General features: G+C 37.7%; 1 protein-coding gene across 9 annotated transcripts in view; it reads left to right on the forward strand.

The window, feature by feature from the left end:
- Positions 1 to 24,153, forward strand: part of LOC133523760 (pre-mRNA-splicing factor ATP-dependent RNA helicase PRP16) — a 454,093-nt gene that overhangs the window by 415,823 nt on the left and 14,117 nt on the right. For all 9 annotated transcript variants that reach the window (XM_061859482.1, XM_061859474.1, XM_061859476.1 and 6 more), the window contains one exon: positions 23,768 to 23,851. In XM_061859482.1, coding sequence (XP_061715466.1) covers positions 23,768 to 23,851 — 84 coding nt within the window. The remainder of the gene's footprint in view (positions 1 to 23,767; positions 23,852 to 24,153) is intronic.

The following is a 24,153-nucleotide window of genomic DNA, read 5'->3' on the forward strand; positions in this document are numbered from 1 at the left end:
TTTCTGTGCAAAAATATATGATTTTCTCAAAATGCCCCCCCCCCCTAAGCCAAATCTTGTATCCGCGCCTGGTATCGTTCGTGTTAGTTGTGTATCGTTCGTGTTAGTTGTGTATCGTTCGTGTTAGTTGTGTATCGTTCGTGTTAGTTGTGTATCGTTCGTGTTAGTTGTGTATCGTTCGTGTTAGTTGTGTATCGTTCGTGTTAGTTGTGCATCGTTCGTGTTAGTTGTGTATCGTTCGTATTAGTTGTGTATCGTTCGTATTAGTTGTGTATCGTTCGTGTTAGTTGTGTATCGTTCGTGTTAGTTGTGTATCGTTCGTGTTAGTTGTGTATCGTTCGTGTTAGTTGTGTATCGTTCGTATTAGTTGTGTATCGTTCGTGTTAGTTTTGTGTGGTTCTCTTAATGTGGTTAGTTTTTAGGGTAACGACTTTATATACCATATAAGTGTAATGGGTACTAATATAGCCGGGGGATCTGACGAACAAAATTTTAAGGAAAAGTATAAGTAGTTTCAGAGTTATTGAGATAATAGGTAAAAATCTGCCCGAGGTGCGTTTTCGGAGAGCGTGCCATATCTTTTGTTTCCTTATAATTTTCTGGCTGTACGCTCCCTCCTCAACTAATTTGGGGAAGTATATCGGCTTTGCAAAAGATCACTGTATATCATCAGGTGATCCATGTTAATCCGCATGAAAAATGTTGTAAAAGCATTTCATCCAATAATATGGCGTAGTGATTTAAATTTAACTGACGAAATTGGTCCACGACTAATATTATTTCATAGCGAGCTTAACAAAAAATTTAATAATGTCAAATACCTAACTGGATTGCAGTAAAATGCTACATAACGTAGCCTCCGAACTTTGAAACTTGACACAAACTTGAATCGGTGTTTTATCAAATTTTATTTTTAACCCATTGAACGCCACGCGTATCGTGTGCGGCGCATCATCGTGAACCTTGTCGGGATGCACGAAGATTGATATTAGGTTGTAGCCGCCCGCGTCAATCTACGTCTTTGGCGGTCATGGGGTTAATAAATACCTATCAGTTAAATCACACCCAAACGCCTTCTATTCTAGATGGCCGATCGGAGAGCCGCCGAGGTAAACGCCAGGCCCAAACTCAGATGGTTGGAAGGCGTATACCAAGATATCAGGACCTTAGGTAGGAGTGGGAAGTTGGAAAAGGAAAGCCACGAATAGATCGGACTGGAGAGATTTGCTTGACCAGGCTAAGGGCCACCTGCGGGTGTTATGCCTCAGATGATGATGATATCAGTTATTCAGCCTGTAATGTAACCGATAATATAAAGCGTTCTCACATCGTTGTGTTCCAAAAGTTATCGCTAGGTACAGTTGAGTTCACAATCATCTTTACAAGCTAATGTTCCAAAAATATTTTTAAATAAACGCCCCTGAGACACTGATAATAAGGTCGTGTACATTTATTTTTGGAACGTTGGAAAGATGTTTGTGAACAATGTGAACTCGACCTAACGTAAAAACAGTTAGTTTAAATTTATTCCATTCAATTATCGACTACTGGGTACAAGCGTTAAATCAGGCACTTTCATTGATTTTATTGTAAGTAATCTCTAGATTACTAAACGACAGCAATAAGGAAGAGCGATCACGCTCCACCGGGCCCGATAACCCACGGTTATTATATTAACCAACGGTTAAAATCGATGACAGTACGTAACGTTACCCGGCTGTCGCGTTATGTAAACATAACGGAAGGAGAAACCAAATTGTACATAAATCTTTAGAGGTCGATAAAGTTAACAAGGTCTTTTTATGGTATTGGGCAACACAGAACGTAGATTTTCATCAAGTAAGCCAACGAGTACGGTTTAAATACCAGTACATTATTTGAAGAACCCCGCAATTCCTCGAAAGAAGCTCACCAGGATATTTATTCCAGAGCCGGAGCGTTCACGGGAGGAAAAACGTGAAGGACTCCTGAGTGCCTACCGCCAACTCCGATCGACGTGTTGCCATCCTGTCACACTTACGTACAAATTTACAAGTGCGACAGAAAGGCAACACGTCGAACGTGGTTTTCGGTAGGCCCTCTGAGGCTCCTGAGCATATAATCTCGCCTATAGTCTCGTAAATTTCCTATTTTTAATTTGAACCTTATTGTATAGTAAATTGTGATAAAATTCGCTTGTTTGAGGAAGCAATGAAATTAGAAATGGTAACATTACAAATTGTGAGCAGAGATTCCACATGAACCAGTAGCCAAAGTAAGTTAAAAAAAAACCGGCCAAGAGCATGTCGGGCCATGCTCAGAGTAGGGTTCCGTAGCTACTCTTCCGTCACAATAAGCTAAACTGGAGCTTAAAGTATGGTAGATTGTTAACCAAGGGATGAACTGTGGGTGTACGTCTTTTTACTATGAAGGGGAAACTTTTTGCGATAACTCAAAAACAGCTAAACTGATCATATCCGCTATAGTTTTCATTTAATGTCTTTCTTAAGCTCTACTTCTAAGATTTTTTTCATATTTTTTGGACCTATGGTTCAAAAGTTAGAGAGGGGGGGGACACATTTTTTTTTTTCTTTCGAATCAATTATCTCCGAATATATTCACTTTATCAAGAAATGTTTATTGAAGACCCCTATTAGTTTTGAAAGACCTTTCCAACGATATCCCACACTATAGGGTTGAAGCAAAAAAAAATGTTCACCCCCACTTTACGTGTAGGGGAGGTACCCTAAAAAAAATATTTTTTTAGATTTTATTGTACGACTTTGTCGGCTTTATTGATTTATATATCCATGCCAAATTTCAGCTTTCTAGCACTAACGACCACGGAGCAAAGCCTCGGACAGACAGACAGACAGACAGACGGACATGGCGAAACTATAAGGGTTCCTAGTTGACTACGGAACCCTAAAAACTATAAGGGTTCCTAGTTGACTACGGAACCCTAAAAAGCGAGCCCGATCCAGGTGTTAATCACTGCACCAAAATTGGTGTTGCATAGTCGCGAAAGTCTAAAACAAGTACCTAATCACAGTATCGCAGCTAGTTGCAGAAACAATGACAATAATGCTGACAACGCATAAGTATCCTACCCCAGAACAATTGAAATCGCAACAGAAAACTGCATGACGAAAATGAGTTTTTAGCAAGTATTTAAGATTTTTATTTTTGTCTATACCTATGTTACCTATAGTTTGTAATAACCTCTAATAACCTTAGTTGCCTGGAGATAAATGATTTGATTGATTGATTATGTCCAATCACAATCAGCAATGTGTTAGGCACGTTCAGTATATCTAAACAGGGGTTCTGTACAATGAACCTTCTTATCTGTACGTAGTACTATTATTTATTCTGTAGTCGAACGCCGATCTTCCCATAGGCCTAAAAATCCGAAGTGCCCTAATGAAGCGAGCTTTTATGCGTGGTCAAAGCCGGGCTTCAGAATAAATAGCTTAGAACGAACGCGAACCATTGTGTTAAAAACGTTATTTGGTTTATGAAGGATTGTTATTAGATTGAATTGAAACGGAGTGCAATTTGTAAAGCACATTAGGCCTGACGAGGCTTTAACGAGGCAGCTGCTAGAAACTGTGAAAAACAAACCAATCGGTTTATTTTATTAAGCAAATTCTGTTACGTATCAGAACTCCACAGTATGTTAGCGAAAGCTTAATATAAAAATAAAGTGATAGTAAATATTGTTACTTCGTGCGATCACAACTGACCGACATAACTGACTTTGCACTGCATTATCAATTTATCAGTATTATAAAGTTCGAAGGCCGATCTTCATAGTAACAGTAATAACGGTACAATCTGCTAGACGAACGAAAAACAACCATTTTGCTGAAGTAAACAGATTTATATTTCACTGCTCTTTTTGTGAGTTCTTATATTTAACCCTTATCGCGTAAACATAATATTATCTTTATGTCCAAAGGCTAAAGACCGTCCTCAGGTTAATTGCTGTTCATAAGATGCCAGTAGCACGCTTTTAGCAGTCTCTTCAGTCAGTTTAAAAATAACGTGCATTTCGCAGTGACTTGTCAAAGGTGTTCCTATCGTAAGCAGTGGACTAATTTTTTCAGCCTTATTTAAAATAGGCAATAGGCATTCACAGCGTAATTCTTGCCACGCATATTATGAAATTTCCCGCTATGCCTCGCCCCTGAAAAACAACAACACAATGTCAGGAGTTACCTACCGAAAATCGTGTTACACACGATTGTGTGAACTGTTTACATATATTCTCATTGTACATAGATGTGATACTACTCAAAACACGTAAATTCTATGCATTATTATCAACTTCCGTTGCAGTAGGTAATCCGGTTGACTTAATCTTTAAACTGCACGAGATCGTGATCAACCCGTATTCATTGTATACATTGCTGTTATCAATCAAGCTACACATGGTGTAGATAATGTCGTGACTTTTCATTTCAATGTATAATGTGTGGATGTTGAGTTCTTAATGTATGTAGGAAATGTTATGTTCATGATTGACGTGTGATCTTCTATTATTTGTGATAGTTTTTTTGTTGATGAATGAATGGGATAGTAGCGTCTTGAAAACGATTCTGATTCACTTTTCGGATAATAAAGAAAAATCCTTTTAAAAAAGTCTTACAGTTCTCTAAAAAAAAACGTTAAGTATTATTATTATGCATGTCTCAAACATAATCGCCGGAGTCCCGGACATTTGAAAGGCGTACGTGGGGCCAAAGCCAACACGGGTCACCTTAAGACAATTTACTTTATCTTAGTCGTATTATAAATTTGCAAATTAATATCAAGGTTCTTCAAATGTGATATTAGAACAAGCCCATACTTTCCCACTGCTGGGCAAAGACCTCCCTCCAATTCTTCCTCGTTGCCCTATCCCCTGAAGTCTCCCATCAGAATCTGTCAAAGGCGTCAAGGTCGTCCGTCTCCGACGAGGTCTACAGTGACGCCTTACAATTTATGACATCCATCCAACGTGTGACTGTTTTGGTCCACAAGTCATCAGGCATATGGCAGACGTGTACTGCCCCGTCCCATTTAAGCTTAGTCGCAATATAAATCGTTATCATTGGGAAAAACAAGATAATATATCTTTCTTCAACTAAATCAATCTCACAGCATTTGCTGGCTGTATATTTCTAATTGTATAACCCAAAATCTTCTATGCTTATTATTTGAAAAATCTTTCCACATTAACCTTACTTCATCACGGCTCTGACCACAACTCTATCTTATTCGCTCCAGTTTCTAATCATTTTGCTACAGTATCCTAACATTTCGAAAGAGCTGTAAGACCTTGTCCTAACTTAAGCATCAAGCTTAACCAAATAATGTATCCAGTAATATGTCTTAGATTTAGATGGGAATATTTTTGCTCGGGAAAGTGTAAGATTTTGTAGGAACTTCTTTATTTTTCCCTAAATTAAGAACACTTTGGCTCAGTTCAGTACCTATCGGAATTCCTGGACAAGAAACACGTAGAGTATAGCGTTTTTTTATGGATAACATTAGGTATGTGCAATAAGGCTAGGGCACATTACTCTAGGGTCTTTGAGTGTAACCAAAACGTTTCTTGACGACTGGTTTAACGGACTTATTTTTGTAGAAATGTGATTTTTCGGCGTAAAGCTACCGAAATTAGGCCTTATTGGGATTAGTCCGGTTTCCTTACGATGTTTTCTTTCACCTAAAAGCGACTGGTAAAGATCAAATGATATACCTATTAATTAAAGTCTCACGCACTTACCATACTAGGCTACCTCTTACTCTTGCTGCGCTCTTGTCAAATTTTTCTATTTTACTTTATTTCGTCTTTATCCTAGTGACGCCATCTGTCGGTTGCACTCTCTAATCGCTAACTGTTATCGCGTTATGCACAGATTGCACTTCAGCTATTGAAACCAGACCACAACAGCATGGCCGGTTGTCATAATAAACTCTGATCGGTCCTCCATGACGGAAGATCGTGACCATCATTGGATAGTCTATTACAACTGTATGAAATATGTCCTTCGAGTCTCTTACAACTCTTACAGTTGCAGAGGAACGTAACTCATTTTTTTAAATAAATTGACAGATACACCCGCGGCAACAACGACGAAGCAACATGCAGCTACAATTGACATTCAAACGTCATCTTTATGAAGATCAGCGGGCGTTGCTTAACTCTAGAATGCATGAACCACAAAAGACTAGTCTGATTTCATGTTCGAGGGATAGTAGTCTTTTTTTATGGTATAGGAGGCAAACGAGCAGATAGATCGCCTGATGGCACGGACACCCGCAACACCAGAAGGGTCACAAGTCTTGACAATGATTACTACCTACATTATTATAATTAAATAGAAGGTTAAATCTATAATGATCAAAGTATCAACTTTAATCAACAGTATTTCTTTGGCTTCCTAGAGCATTGTTAATTAATCTCCAATTCAAGTTGCCTGGTTTATTTCGTTGAAAATTCCAATATGGATATTTTACTTTCTAGGCTAGATTCATGCTAGAGGCCACAGACATTGGCAATAGCAGTGGAGCTAGAGAACGTTCAGGATATCACCGCAAGAGTGCTCAAAAGGGGGTGCCAGAGGCCAGAAAAGGTAGGCATGGGACTAAGGTTTACAAGTATACAAGTACCGCCAGTACCAGGTAGTGTTAGCAGGAACTCGAGTCTTTTGAATCTAAATTTTAAGGACTCAACTTATTTATACGAGACTCAGCGCTATAAAATCTTCCGAGTCTTTTAAGTCCCGCAACTCATAATGACTCGAGCGAATACAGGCTCCTTATAAAAATTTTATAGGTTTTATTTTTATCTTAATAACAGTAAAACAAATAGGCGTTATCAATTTTATTGTATGATTTTTTTACCTAATCCATGAATTGTATATAAAAACAATGTATTTCGATTAGTTCTCTGAAAAGGACTAAATTGAAAATAACTCGAATTTCTACTTAATTATAATATGAAAGTCTTAAAATCTGAGTCGAGTCTCAAAGCAGATAACTCAACTATTAACATTAACCAACACGACTGCCAGAAGAGCAGATCCTCCGCCTCTGATGCTGCTTGGGCCACATCAAATACCAACACGACTGCCAGAAGAGCAGATCCTCCGCCTCTGATGCTGCTTGGGCCACATCAAATATTGGTATCGCCTCCACTGGGGATTGCTAGTAACTAAGCTAGGTCACTACACCTTATAAAACAAAGTCCCCCGCCACGTTTGTCTATCTGTAAGTTCGCGATAAACTCAAAACCTACTGAACAGATTTCTATGCGGGTTTCACCTATCAATAGATTGATTCTTGAGGAACGTTTAGGTGTATAATTTTTTAAGGCTTTTTGTGTCCCGTGAGATACCGGGGCGGGACGCTAGTGAGCAAATAAATCTGGGCGTTATGCTCAAATCCACTAACTGTTCTACTCTACGCAGCCGATGTCAACGAACCGCAAGGCCTCCGTCTTTGTTCTGCTTACAATATCACGTAAACAATGTTCTATTATGCAACTGCTACATAACTTCCAATTTTATTTATATTGGCTAGACACGAACTTTGGTATTCTCAAACTGTTACTATGAAGCCGTATTACTTAGACATATAAATATTATTTACTTACTAAAACGGCTTGCTTACAAATAAGCATGTAGGTATGCTATCTATCCAACGTTTTGAAAGGGACATTGCTTCCGTGGTCCAGGAGAAAGGCTGCTTCTTTACTGAGGTGAAGATGAGCGAGGATGAGAGGAGAAGTGCAAGAATCAACCATGATTAGGGTGCTGCGTTGCGGGCCTTTGAGTGCCACTTTCGACCAAGCAGTGATCTATTGTGACGGCCCTTTAAAGTTCATTACTAATGCCCGTTGAATCCAGGAAGTTCCAGATTCTTTGGACCGTAATGTGTACCTCATAGGGTTGCAATACATGCCGCCCGAAATAGATACTCCTTTTTGACATTAGTGGTCCACCAGGAACAGAGAATGTGCATTGCAGTCTCCTCTGACTCCTGGCCGAACCTGCATTTTACATTTGTTTTTTTCCGGTTTGAAACATGTGTTTGTTCAACTTACAGTGTCCTGTCAATATTCTAGATACCGCGCAGGTTTTGTGTCTTTTTAGCTCCTTAGAACCCTTAGATTAAATATTTCGAGTGTTCTTGTCCTTTGACGAACTTCCACCAATCCATTGCTCTCGATTAACATTGGCTGTAATCCACATGTCTTCTTCGCTCCGCTAAATTACAACCAATACTATTAGGTTCATGCTCACACGTCTCTCATGTCCGCCTTAGGGGTAAAGCAGCCAACTGACTAAAGATGACATCAACATCATCTAAATGCGCAAGTTTCACCCCTCAGTGTGACAAAAAGATAACATGTCCACTGAGTATTACTTACTGCTGGTGTTCATTTCAGAAACAAATGGCTTCACAAAATATCCTCCAGGGTCAAAAACGGTAACTTGAATTATAATAAACATAAAACCTAAACTTAAATAACCGTGGCTGCAATCATATAAAATAATGACTTAAAAAATAGTAATGGTTTACAGGTGCCTGAACTAGAATTCCCTGTGTTTCAGGCTAGGAATATGGCAAACATTCATCATGAAAATTATTTTTCACTTACTTAATATACAATATAATTCAGCAACTTAATAACCCTTTTCCAGGCCGCACCAATCTATAAGGTTTTCCCAAAAAAGCCAAATATATTCCAATTAATCCAGCTTTGATGATTCATTTGAAGACTAGTAAAATTTCCTAAAAGTGTAATCTAATTTGAACCTTAAATCGGAATGCTAAAATTGAAATTCTAATGGCGCGTATGTGGTCGATAAATCGTACTATGCCTGGAAAAGGGTTAATATATAAATCGAATAATTATCCTATTGTAAATTCAGCCCGGGACAGGACCCGGGTATGTCCTTAAACTACGTCCACAAGAGAGGTATGGGCATTGTGAATGTCATCTCGCTCTGTGTGGTAGGGCACAGCACAGCGGATGTCATTCCTGATCTAGAGCAGAGCCCAACTGGGGAAGTACCTCCACCCTACAGAAAATCGCAGCCAAATAACACTAGACCCTACTCATAGTGTTGTGTTCCTGCCGGTGAGTAAGGTTGCCAGAGCTCAACGAGGGTGGGAGGGGGTTAGGGTCGGCAACGCGCATGTAACTCCTTTGGAGTTGCAGGCGTACATAGGCTACGGATACTGCTTACCATCAGGCAGGCCGTATGCTTGTTTGCCACCGACGTAGTATAAAAAAAAAAGCCATATTGTAATCATTTTAAAACTATTAGTAGTTATTCTGTGTCTTCGTACGTCATATTTTGAAGGGCTTTTCGGGGCCATTGTGTTGTGATGTTTCTAAATCTCAGTGGATTCAGTGAAAGAAAAATACAGATTCACAATCATGACTTGCTTTTATAAGAAATGAGACTATTGCATGCGAATACCAATTGCAGTGCTATGAATAAAATTATGCAAATTGCATATTCGCTGGAAATACTTTAGAATGAACTTAATAAAATACTTTCTTGATTTTCTTTCCCCAACGTTTTATAAATATGATAAATGAGACATCGGTTTGTGGTGTACAGTCAAAACTAACCTTTAATAACTTAGCAATAGAAGTCAAGGCACGCGGCTTCGTGAATGACATCTATATCGGAGCCAAGGTGTTCACAAATATCTGAACAAAACTTCAAGACGGTAAAGTGCATGTTCAAATATATTTGAACACCTTGCCCGCTCCGATATATCTGATGGCGACTATACGTACAGTGTCACATCATTAGAAACCGTGACCTCTTGGCCTCGTCAATACATTTTAGTGTCTGGTTACTAATTTAATTTTCTGCAAAGCTGTTTAACCTGTCAATATCCATCAGCCGTAATGACTTGTGAAGGTAATGTCTCTGTTACACAGACTACCACCCGCAGACTCCGATTTATGAAACTTTAAAGAGTCACACGCACCCGCCAAAAAGCAGCTCCTGTACAATCGAAATTACGCTCTCATTTTAAAACAGCGTGCTTGAGTATGCTCTTATTTTAGATCATAACTTCAATAGGGGATAATACTCAAAACTCTGCTTAGGGGCGCCACTGGCACATACTGAGGGCCTACCGCGAAACACGAAAATCGAAATTTCGTTATCTACCTCTCTATCACTCTTGTATATTCGGGCGATAAAGAGGCAGATACCAAAATTCCGATTTTCGCGTTTCGTGGTAAGCTTCTGTAAACAAATCGCCTTGATGCATCAATGTCATAGTGAAAACTTCTCCAAAAACCGTTTAAGGCAAAGTATGCACAGTATAAAGGCATAGTGGTAGTAGTAACTCTAATATGGTTTACAATATGTGCTAGAGCTGCACTCTGGCGGCAGATCATTGCAGTAATACCCCCTATTGTTATAGCGGTTGCTAGGTCCGTGTGGCTCTTAATGAATTCCGCAAGGTATCAACGCACAGGGGCGTCCTAAATGTGATGCAAACGTTGCAACGAAACCGGACAGCGTAAAGACACAGCGGGGAACGTTCTTGAAATTCGCTCTATCGCTCGCTATCAAATATGCAAGAGCGATAATGAGGCAGATAAAATTATGATTGTCGTTTTTATAGGCCCTCTGTTCTTAGTCTACTTTTAAAGTATAATTGCACTTTACTTCACATCTTTTAGTCAAACGAGACGTGTTTCGGGGAGTCTAGGGCTCCATTTTCAAGTATATACTACCTAACCTCATCCTAACTAATAGGTATAGTATGGTATGGAGCGCCAATAAGTGGTGACAGCGGCTTGTATTTGTGGTTTAGGTAGTACTTATTTTAAGAGGGAGAGGGCGTCAGAAAGGGACTAAAGATATGGCGAACTGCGCGAATCTTGCGATTTAGCGATCGCGCGGGTTTTTATCTTTTATCTCAATTAAGAAATCACTGAAAATATTATTTTATTTACAATTTTGCTCGCCAGATCTCTCGGCAATATTACTAGCTATTTTATACTAAAAGTATATTGCTATGGTATGCAGGGTTACGATGTGCAATTGAAAATAAATGAAAATTATACATGTTTTTCTATCGAGCCAACTCTAACCGTTCCAAGTTTTGGTTGGAGAGGACCTAGTCTTTATTAATAGTATTTAATATAGTCCAGTTTCCCAGTGAATTTTATCATGTCAGTCGCCCTTGATTAAAACGTATAATAACTACAATTTTAGTTAGATCCCTCTTAAGCAAATGATCTGTGGCCTATGTACATTGCAGGCTTGGCAGGTCAACGCTCAGCCAAGGTACATACAGTACAAATTTAATTACTAACACAATCGATAGTTTAGTTAGTTAGTTTACATTTCAATACCTCTCTCTAGTTAGGTTTTGAAGAGAGGAGTAGTGGAGAAATCTCTAGGTTGATGTTTTATACCACTAGTGAAACGTAAAATGATAATAACGGCCATTCAAGATGTGTAGGATGAGACAGAAGGAAAAACGGTTCTTTTTAGTGCAATGATATGAAATGCCTTTCCCGAGATTCAAACCCAGGCAGACAGGGTCACCACTACCGACTGGGCCACAGCGGTCAGTCATTATGATTATGCATGCATGGACAGGCAGCATAAAGTGGATGCTAATTAAAGATCATCGTCAGTTCCTTGCTCTCTATATTCTTTGAAAGCACCTGGCAAAAGCGCTTGTTATCGATATGAGTGCAAAGTAATTTGATGCTAATTTTAAGTAGTTTCCTCGCTGGAACTGGTATGTTGGTTTGTATGAATAAGTCCGTTACTGGCTTGGTTTGTATGAATAAGTCCGTTAACAGCTAATTTGAACTGCTCCGTATATTTTTGGTTTTTATTAATAATTTAGTGTATATTTAGTGACATATTCCAATTATTTAAATTTATTAGTGTCATATTAAGACTAAGTGAAATAAAAAGTGGAAATGGCCAAATCAAAACAGAAGGAAAACTGTTGTGATGAAAAATTGTTGGCCGTTATTTTGGATTTGAAAAATACTGTGTTTGAAATGAAACTAAAATTGGATGACACATATAATATAATAAAATGTCAACAAAAAGAGCTAAAAGAACAGAAGGAACAACAAGCTACAATACTCTCAATGTTAAACACTGAACAAACTGACCTTGGTCTTGCAGAGCCCACAACAACGTTACTAAACGACTCTGGTCCGGAAGCACTCACTTTCATTAACAACACTGGTCATGAAATTACGCAACCCCGAAGAGAAGAGTCCACCACCTCCTCAACCAGGGACGAAGTAACTCCTACACGTCCATTGAAGCAATTGCCCGTCGAAATGCAGCGGCTCCGGTCCCGTCCCCGTCGTAAGATGCAGTCGGAAACCTTAGCAGCGCAATCGTCTGTGTCACCAGGCCAAGTCTCAGCTGTGCCAACTGCCAGAGCATCATCACAGCTGTCTGCGCTCCCCGTGCTTATCAAGCCTATCGCTGAAAGTTTGGTCACCGCTGCAGAAGGCGCGTCGAGTCAGCCCAGTCCGCGAGCGGAGTCCCCAGCACAAGCTATCTGCGGCCCACCGATTGCACCGGCGGTCGTGGCCCCAGCGGAGCGGCCAGAGGGTTTACGAGCGGCTGCCCCACGATTAGTTAGCCTGCACATTTTTAATTTAAATGCAGAGACCTCCCCCCATGAAGTGGTAAATCACATAAAATCTGTTATGCATGTCCAAGTCGTCGGATGTGAGCAGCTGAAGGTCACGAGGGGTCACTATTCATCCTTCAAGGTCGACGTGCCGGCAGACAAAGTAGGTGTTGTAAGAAATCACAAGCACTGGCCGGCTGGAGTCTCTGTTAGGCACTTTAATTCTGTCGAGACAAAAAACTTCCTTGTGACCAGCAGCGGCCGACCGCCACGCTAACCAATTCACCAAAATCACTAAGTTTTAAGATTCTTCATCAAAATGTCCGATCTATTTGTGGTAAAACTGGGTTACTAGAGATGAAACCCCTGAAAACCCTGATGTATTGGCCTGCAGTGAAACTTGGTGCAAAAAACTTGAAATCGAGAGAGTGAGGTTAGGTAGCTATCAACTGGCGGGGAGCTACTGTCGCTCGAACATCGAGCACGGCGGCGTGGCGCTGTACACACGTGATGATATTAGTTATCGTCAACGTAATGACCTGCAAAACCTTGCTGTCGAATTTCATTTTGAATTTACTGCCATAGAAATTTGTCAACTAAGATTAATTGTTATTGTTTTATATCGGACCGGAAACGGTGATTTTGACTTATATTTAAATAACTTGGAACTATTATTAGACAGACTTACTATAGAGAATAAAAGGTTCATTCTGGTCGGCGACCATAACGTCGATTTTATGTCTGATAACGTAATGAGGCGGCGGGTAGACGAGATCCTACAAAGCTATATGTGTAGAAATTGTGTTGAGTTTCCAACCCGTGTGTCCGCGCACAGTGCCAGTAGCATTGACTGCGGACTAGTGCCGCGCGACTGCGGGGACATTCTGGCTACGCCACTTGATACGCCCATTAGTGACCATAATGCACAAGTGTTTAACTTGCCCGCTACGGAAACTAGACAAAAAACCAGACCAAATAATTTTATCGAAAAAAGACTGTTTATTGATCAATCGTTTATTACATTTTATGTTGACATTGAAAATTATAATTCGAATTTTGTATTTGATGACATGATCTCTATTAACGAAAAATTTAGTAAATTATTTAATGTATTACGATATTATATTGACATTCATTTTCCGATAAAAAAAGTATTGATAAAAAAACATAAACAAGTGCCATGGCTTACAGATTCCCTTTCGAAACTTATGCTAAACTATAATGATCTGACAGAAATAAAACGTCAATATCCGGAACTAACGAATATCTCTGAATGCATCAATAACCAAGCAGATCGCATCAAAGCTGAAACTCTTAGTGCTCGGCGAGAATACTATGCAAACCGAATAGTCAATAGTAAGAATCCGCCGAAGGAAATGTGGCGCGTAGTAAACGACGAAACGTCCACAAAACCTTCGGGGACTACCATCTTACTTAAAGATGAAAGTGGACACACTGTACCGCCTTGCAATGTACCAGAACACTTGAACCAACACTTTCTTACAATAGCTTCAAAATACAAAATTAACAATATAAGAAAATCGGACTCTGTACAGTACCTGCGAAATTACCTTGAAAATGCAGATATACCTAATTTTGTCCTCCCTACTATTACACTCACAGACTTAACTCAAACCCTGAGGTCTATGTTGAGAGCTCGGACCACCCTAGATGTATATGACATATCTCTGAACCTACTCGAGTGCATATGGCCGATTATTGCGGGGATACTATTAAAATTAATAAACACTATGTTCTCTTGCGGTGTGTACCCTGATGTACTGAAAAGCACCCGAGTATGTCCAGTTTATAAGGGAAAGGGCGAAAAAAGTTCTGTGGATAATTATAGACCAATAACTATTGTACCTAATATTTCAAAACTAATTGAATCAATATTATCAAAATGTTTAATGAACCATCTGGAGACAAATGACTTACTGACAGACAAACAATATGCATATAGGAAAAATAGGTCTACTACAACAGCTGCATTAAAAATACATGATTGCATAACAACAGCATTAGACATAAAGGACAAGGTGGCAGGGGTATTCTGTGACCTATCTAAAGCGTTTGATGTGATTAGTCATGACTTATTGCTAGAGAAGTTAAAGCACTACGGAATAAAAAATAATGTTCATAGGCTATTCACATCTTTCTTAGATAGCAGAAAACAGACAGTTGAGGTCAAAATTGAGGGTAAAAACCTTAAATCAATGGCAGGTAAACTAGAACTAGGAATACCTCAAGGTTCGTCACTCGGGAACACCTTGTTTTTGACGTTCATCAATGATCTTTCTGCTTCCGTTGCTGATGGTACAATGGTGCTGTTTGCCGATGACACCACTGTGATAGTAAATGCGCCCACATACCCACTGCTTGAACAAAAACTGTCACTGATATGCAGCCAACTACATGAGTGGTTCTCGTCAAACGGTCTCATCCTCAATGTTACGAAATCCAACGTGATGCTGTTTTCAACCGGAAATATCACAAATATCCCACAAATGCAGAGTCCGATGCCACGCTGCGACTCAACTAGATTCCTCGGATTCATAATGGACGCCAAACTAAACTGGAAAGCACACATAGACCAGTTGTGTGAAAGACTGTGCAGTGCTTTATTTGCACTGCGCAAACTGAAACCAATTGTTTCTAGTGATGCATTACTTCAGATTTATTATGCATATTTTTACTCAATCATGTCGTACGGTATAGTTCTGCAGGGCTAAGATGGTTGTCTCTTTATCATTTGTCACCATGCCTGTCACGTTCTAACAAGTATGTAAGCGCGAAAGTGACGGGCATAGTGACAAGTGATAAAAATGGAACCATGATGCTACCGCTGTATGGAAACTCGACATACTCAGACAGAGTATTTAAACTACAAAAAAGAGCCGTACGTATCTTGGCAGGTGTGAATCCGAGGTACTCATGTCGCGAGTTGTTCAAAAAGTACCACCTAATGACGCATTACTCGCTATACATATATGAGGTAATTATGTTCACGCGTCTAAATATTCACTCGTTTAAACGTGCAAATATGCCCGGCAGAATAACCCGCCAGACGGGGAGATTGCTACCAGTGCGGCGGCGGCTCGCATTGTTAGATAAGTCTCCGCGAGTGATCGGCCCATCCTTATATGAGCGACTACCCGCCAGCCTCAGAAATGAAACCTCGAATGACAAGTTTGCACACGAACTGAAAGAACTTTTAATAGAAATGTCGCTATATTCCGTTAAAGAATATAGCGAAAAATAATTTATTATGTATTTCTTTTAGATTTATTTATGAACCTATTTTAAAACTGTGACATTTAATTTAATTTAATATGAATTGACATTGTATTAATATTTTTAGCAATTAAGATCGTTGACATATAATATATTTTCATTATATTTTTCATTTAAATTATTTTACAGATAAAGTTATTTATAACTTAGTGTTTTTGTAAATATGTTTGTTTTTTTGTTCTTTTTGACATTTTCGACAATACCTAGGTTGTCCCTAGCTATGTATACATTGACATTTTCTTTTTTGTGGTGACATTTCTTTATTTATTAATTTTATATTTTTTTTTTTGTTTTAATGTTAAGTTGACGATCTTTTAGTGAAAGCCTTTGTTTTATCCTTTTGTGTAAAATACTGTGTCTTTTTCTTTAAGAAATAAATAAATCTAATCTAATCTAATCTAATATGTTGGAGTTTTAAGCGATGATTTTTAATAAATATTTTTATAGTACAGTCAGCATTAATAGTATCGATTGAAACATAGCGCCAAAAATATCTGCCATAATCTCACTGTTCTACATATAGAGCCATACCTGTTTTTAGAGAATGTAGATAGTCCGACACGCTAATTTTGATGATTTGATATACCTATTCACTTGCATTCTATTTGTAAGATTTTATTTTATTACACTCTGCACTCTCTGCAGTGTTGTTTCTCAACTTTGTTTCTCGTGCCTTGAAACCAATGCAACACTCAAAATCCACTTAGATATTGGAATCTTTCTCTAGCTCAAGACTTAATATAAACAACAACTTAAACAACTTTGCTCTCTTGAATTATACATACCTAAATTTTGTTTCCGTATCTTTCTTGCTACGAAGACCAATAAATGCAAACAGTTTTCAACTTCAGAGTTCTTTGATCCAGTTTTAGCTTTCCAGAACATTCCTTTACATTCATTCTCTGCTGAGACATTACTAGATTGATTTAGTTTTCAGCAAACTTTGCAGTTCTCTCGCTTCCATCTATTCAGAACTTTTATATTCATTGTTCCATTTTGCAACAAACACAGTGCTACAATAGCTACCGTTTGTAATCAGGTAATGGACAACAAAGCACTCACTAGCACCGGCGAGACGAGGCGAGGCAAATTTCACTAGCATTTTGTTATTTTCCAGTTGCAGGAAAGGTTAATTTAATGTAACGTGGTTTTTCTGGTGGAAACAGGCCGTCTAGGAGTACTTGTAGGCGCATCCCAATATTCCCATTAGGTGAATTTCCCAATATGGGAGTTTCATGTAAAAATATTTTTTTCCTGAGTTAGCATTATAAAGCATATTACCCGATTTAAAGTGACGTTTCTTCTAACAAAAACGTCACTTTTGACACTGACATTTCCGATCAATATCCTAGATACGATATTATAAATTCATTCCAGTCGTTTTGGTTTCTCCAGGCCTTCCTCAGACGTTTCTAGGTCTTCCTTGGTTTGAATTGTATATATTCTGTGAAAGTATATGTATACATTGTATTTTAAACTGTAGTGGCAGGTGTTCTGCCTCGGTCTTTCACCTTGCTACTTATTAGGAGTTTCACCATATTGTAAGGATTTCAAGGAGTGGCATCACCTAAAATTTCATAATCTACTGGTACATTTTTATTTTACTAAGAAATAAATAAATATTATAGGACATTATTACACAAATCAAATCAGCTACAGGTATAGTTGTGCCGTTCTAGAGAACGTTCTCCGTTTTGGGTGATATCCGGAACAGGCTTTGTCAATCTTAACACTAAATTAAATTAGGGCAAGTTCCCATCCGCCCCGGACCGCAGCCGGCCCAAAAGTTCCCATGACACTGGCAGCGTTACCCCGTTGAATTGCCAAGGAGATCTGTTGGATCAGATACGATCCGGAGCGAGGATCGCAACTACTTACACAAATTGACTAATTCCCATATTAAGCTCAATAAGGCTTGAGTTGTGGGTACTTAGACAACGATATATATAGTATATAAATACATAGAATTTTTTTTTGTACTGTCGCAAAAGGGAAGGTTATTGTCTAGTATGTGTACATGGATTTTAAAAGCCATTTCTAATCAGCAAATGGACACCAACACCTCAATAACGGCTGTAAACTTGGAGGCTAATCAAATTACATTAAGAGGGTGGCTTTTTGAATCTAACGAAATAACGGTAATTTTTCTATGAAAATCCATTTCGGGAGAAAACGTTTTCCACTAACTTAATCTTAACAAATCATTTTGATTTTGATGTCGATCGCTTCAGCATAATATATTCTAGGTTATTAGTTTTCGCTTTTTTTATTTTTTTTTTTGTTTTGCAAATTTTGAAAAAAAAGACAACTTATAAACTTAGTTTTTCATTGTGTTAATAACATACTAAAAATCATGGAGAATGTAAAATATTTAGAAGTGGGAAAACGTTTCCTCTTTTTGTATGGACGATCATGTTTTTAAGAGGGAAGTATGGCAATACTTCTCTCTTAAAAACATGCTATTTCCGTAAGGTTTATATTCGACTTGAAGTAGAATATTCTGGTTTAAAAGTTGTTTCTTGTGTTGCGTTTCCTTGTACAAGTGTCTAGCCAGAAGAGGTAAAATGCGTTTCAGGTGGGGCCTCTAAGTTTTGGTAATTCCGATAACTATATATCCATTATTTCGTGATTTATATTATATGTTATGTTACGTGTTGTTTTCTTCTTTTTTTTGCCACGAATAAAATCTCTCTATTTTCTATTCTATTCAATGATGAAATTTGTTTAAAACAAATGTAACAAATAAAACTTATTGGTCTATGTACTTTAAGCATACACATTTTAAGTACTTCTTTCTTAGCCTATTTGAGTGTCCCACTGTTGTGCAAACGCCTCTCCCATGGTATTCCGTAACTCCTGATTATATCCTTCCGACCAGTTGAAGAGGAACCTTCCTTCCTCACCTCTCCTCTTCCTTTGACACCTGTCAAAGTCATCTCGCCATCCGTTTGAACCCACCCCGCCCACGCTTCTCTGTCTACATTCACTATGTTAGGCCATCTAATAAAGTGCATATACGGCCAAACATTGTTAATGCCATGTGTCAAGTAAAGTAGAATCTTTTTTTTTATTGTTGTTTAGCCAATAATTTAAAAAAAAATTAATACCTAATGTAAGTAACTTAATCGTCACTTGCCCTCCAGAGTACATTTAAATTTATCCTCCACTTTTAAAAATAGCTCTAGAAAACATGCTACACTTTTACTTAGGCACCTCTGGGGAAATTTGTGAAAGGTTGCGTCTGCCTGGGACTTGAAGTTTTAAGCCTTTTAAGTAAAGCCTGTCTGTGACGGGCCTTAAAGTTCAAAGCCTTGACCTTGAGCAAATAAACGTACAAAAAGGTACCTTAACTATCTACGCAGACAAACGCAGCGTGGGAAGGCCCCAGACTAGATGGACCGACGATCTGGCTAAAGTCGCGGGAAACCGTTGGTTGAGGGCAGCGAATTACCGTTCGTGCCTTTGTCCGGCAGTGGACGTCATTTGGCTGAAATGATAATGATAAACCTACCAACGCTATTTATACCCGAAATTTTGTGGTCGTGATAATAAATTAAATTTAATTTGTTTATTTATTAGACATTTATAAGCTAACAGGTACACCAAATCGCTTACAAACTAGATTACAGTAGGATATACAATACAAATTACATTATGTACATTAAAACACAGTTCATTATTTGCAGAAATATTAAATATAGGATTATTAAATAAATTAAATTAGTCAAATAGTTAAATTATTAAAAATAAAAGTCAGTTTTTTGTGGCCAAAACCTAATTTAACTCTTTGTTTACTAGGCAGGTACCTACTAAAATTAAATTATTTAGGTAAATGTTTGATTTTAGATAGCATACATTCTTAATACTAAAGATTTTCCTGTTACTGGAAAATAACATTTGCCATTTGGTGGCGGTAATTATAAGACTGTTTTCACCGTTATTGGAAGAGGTAATTGCAGTATTCCCAATTTTCCGAAAACATTCTAACTTTGCTCTTGACACCGTAATTAGTTTTGAAATGCATTTATAAACTCCGAGCTCACCGCTAAACTAAATCCCAACATTTAATTACAAAACTCCAAAGAAAGTCAATAAAAGTACTGCTGCAGGTCAGGGTTACCTCAAGGCCGTGTCCTACGTGCCCTTTTATACCTGTGAAAAGACAAGAACTTTCTTAGGTAACCTATGAAGGTTACGTATTATTTAGTCTGTTGTATTGGCGACGGACATCTTTATTTCGTAAAAAAATCGTAATCGTAAATGTTTCTGTTTTTTAAATTGATTAGGTCTAGAAAGCGGTCAAGAAATTCCAACTATACGTTTTAAAGATATAATTAGCAGTATCTGACTGTTTTCATACGCACAAACCTGAAATGAAAATCATAAAAGCCGCGAACGTGGTGTTGTATGGAAGTTGTAGGTCTTTTATATTTACTAGACTATGGACATTAAATTTATTTTTAGGATTCCGTGGCCAAATGGCAAAAAACGGAACCCTTATGGATTCGTCATGTCTGTCTGTCCGTCCGTATGTCACAGCCAATTCCTTCCGAAACTATAAGAACTATACTGTTGAAACTTGGTAAGTAGATGTATTCTGTGAACCGCATTAAGATTTTCACAAAGAACAATACATTTTGGGGTTCCCCGTACTTAGAACTGAATTTTTTTTCATCAAACCCATACGTGTGGGTTATCTAAAGAAATAAGAATACTAAATATATGGTGTACCGAACTATTTGGCTACTTTGACTGCTACGAAGTATTTGACGCTGACTGTACATAAAGTGCTCACTCCATACATCAGTTTTGGTAACTGATGTATGGAGTTTAGGTACCAAAACTGATGTATGGAGTGAGCACTCTATGTACCTACTTCTTATTTCTCTATGTCTATGGATAGGTCTTCAAAAATGATATTTTTTTTTCTAAACTGAATAGTTTGCGCGAGAGACGCTCCAAAAGTGGTAAAATGTGTGTCCACCCCCCCCCCCTGTAACTTCTAAAATTAAAGAATGATAAAACTAAAAAAAGTGTATGTTGTACATTACCATGCAAACTTCTACCGAATTTTGGTTAGAACGAGATCTAGTATTTTTTTTTTTATACTATCATAAGTTTTGAAATGCATCTATATAACTGAATTCAACTTAACAAATACATAGATCTGAGCCCCTAGTGTAAATTTATTCGATTTCGTAACGTGACGTACGCGTTTGCGTTAAGTCTCATTTAGTGTGGGATTTAGAAACAGCGCGCCAAGCGGAACGTTTTGGAAACTCAAAATCCTATACAAAATGAGACTTAACTCAAACGCGTACGTCACGTTACGCCGTCGAATAAATTTATACTAGGGGTACAGAGCTCACCGCTAAACTAAAACTAACATAAATACAAAACTCCAAGAAGAGTCAATAAACGTGCTGCAGCAGGTGAGGGTTACCTCAAGGGCGTGTCCTACGCGTCCTTTTATACCTGTCACTTAGGCTACATATTGGCTGAGGGCTATTTTAAAACGTAATATAGGTTTTTAAATTGATTTGTTAAGAACCATAAGATAAGGTAAATGAAGTGATTCTGCTAGTTCTTACCAACATCTCTGGTGGAAACGCGGCGTTAGCCCCCCCCCCCCCCCCCCCCGTCTCGAACACATTATTTTTTCTTTGAGGATACATAAAGGATGTAAGTAACTACTACAAAGTTACATGTATAATAGACAAACATTCCAGATGCATTAAAATTATTTTTATTTTATACGTAGGTAAATAAATGTACTCCGTGAGCTTTAAGAATGATATTTGGATTTGGGAATCAGACGTAATCTTATTATCAATTAGAACAACTACCAAATGTAAATAAAAGTGTGAGTTTCTCTATTCAAATTATCGGAGGGGGAATTTAATAGTTATGATAAAATTTCAAATTGCTAATTATAATTGTATACAATTATCTATGCAATATTAAACATAATGGCTGGTATTTATTTTACATTGTAGGTTATTATTTACTTATCATTTTACGGTAAGTTAAAAAGTTTTCTGAGTAAGAAAGCAGAATAGCAGTTCATTACATTCATTGTCGTCGCCGATACCCGAATTAATTGCTACAACAATGTCATTCTAAGAGGTTACGAAATGCACATGACTGTTTTGCTTTTAATCATGTATGTTAACCAAAAGGCTCATCTGTATCAACGCAGCGACCGCATGCCTTGTATCTCCGATATCACGATCTGTCTCTAATCCGGTAATACCTATTTGCCTGCTCTGACCTCACGGCAATTCAACTGTAATACCTATTTGCCTGCTCTGACCTCACGGCAATCCAACTGTAATCCTATTGGAGCTGGAATTATTCACAAATTTCAAGACCGCTTTGCTATAGAATAGATAGACAATTTCATTGTGTAGTTTATGGATAAATATTGGTCGTTATGAATCGTTTTACATGCGTTTCCATTTTATAGTTTTGGTTAAATAACTCTTGTAACAAATTGTTGTAAATAAATATATTTTCACTTAACTGTGTGCCTTTGATGCCGGTTAGCCACGTCACATTACTGACGGTCAAAGTCAATCCCCATAATGTTTGTCAGGAAAGTAACAGTTAGACCTTAGACCTGACTTAAACACAACTCAAGTTTAAAGTAAAACCACGTACAAGTTGAAAATATAACGACAACAATCAAATTTCTTTCTGGAGTGTCGTCGGGAATCAAAGTATTCGAGTTTGCAACGATGTAGGTATGTTTCATGAATAGTTTCGTCTCAGTGGATTATAGTTTAAGCTAGGGAAGAGGTTATTAGATTATGTGCAAACAGAGATTTTGTCATGTACACATTACTGTGATTCTCATTACGCACATCGGGCTCAGTTCTAATAAAGAAAATGAGAACTTTGTCTACATTTTTATCAAACAAGGTACTTCCTTATAGATATAAACTTAACGCTGCTGTAATGTTTGTCGGGTTTTCAATTTGATATTTCTTTGTATAAGTTACAAATAATCATATCAGTGATTTTTGTTTTACTCGAATATCTCATATATAAAGCGAATGCTATTCATATTTCTAACGATCCACGCTCCCTTCAAATATTATACAGGGTGACCTTAGCCATTGGATAAACCCTGAAATCCCACGTAGGGTTACTTCTCAGGAATGCTCTGACGTTAATATTTTTTTAATTAGAACAAAAGATAAAAAATATTTTTTTCGAACAATAGTTATTTGCAATAATCGACAACAAAAAGAATCATACTGTGTTAATCTTTGGCAGTGTTTTTGACAATTTGTTCGAAATATTTGATGATAATGACATTTTTCAAAAGTCAGAAGCTTATTAGTGTCATAAATAAAAAAGATAATCAAAAAGGTTGAAGAAGGTTCCATACTATTCTTTGAGGATATTACCCTAGGAGCTACTAACTCATACAGGCTGCTCCAAAGTAAAAATTGGTAATTTGTTAATTTCTTCGAAACCGCTACACCGACTGTTATGATACTTTGTACACTGGTTCTAAATACCCTAATGCATATGTACATTTCGGCTTTGTCCAATGGCTAGGGACACGTATTTTTCTCAGAGGCCACAATGACATATTCCTAAAATGGGTTATTTGGGACACCCTATAGTCCCTTTGTCTATTTTTATATATTAGAAATGTATAACCCCAAAAGTAGTGGTAACTGCACTGAATATAGTGTCGTTTACATATATCATAGAAATCCTAGGGTTTCGGAAGAAAAAGTTAATGACCACTACTTATGTAGTTAGAAAAATTATATTTAATATAAAAAAACGGGGTATAGTGAGCAGTACAATAATGTGTGTATATTTGTTACAGGCCCTGCAAATCCACCTGCAGCCGGATGAAGGTGACATCCTCATATTCATGCCCGGTCAAGAGGACATCGAAGTGACTTGCGAGGTGATTCATATTTTGCCAACGCTTAACTATTGTTTTTATACAAACTCAATTTAGTTTAAAGGTTCGACGAAAAGTAATTTGATACATACTTTTATCAGAAACCTCAGATTTTAAATACAATTCTTTAACAACACACAATTTCACAGTAGTCTTAAGAAGGGTCATAATTGTGGTTCTTACTTATATGAAATGTTACACGTTTTTTCGAAGGCAAATAAAAAATAATAACACGGAAACTTGATTACATTGACAAGGGCATATTCGAAGCAGAACCTTACCAGAAAAAAATCACAAACACATGT

Source organism: Cydia pomonella, chromosome 12, assembly GCF_033807575.1.
Source record: "Cydia pomonella isolate Wapato2018A chromosome 12, ilCydPomo1, whole genome shotgun sequence".
Classification (NCBI taxonomy): domain Eukaryota; kingdom Metazoa; phylum Arthropoda; class Insecta; order Lepidoptera; family Tortricidae; genus Cydia; species Cydia pomonella.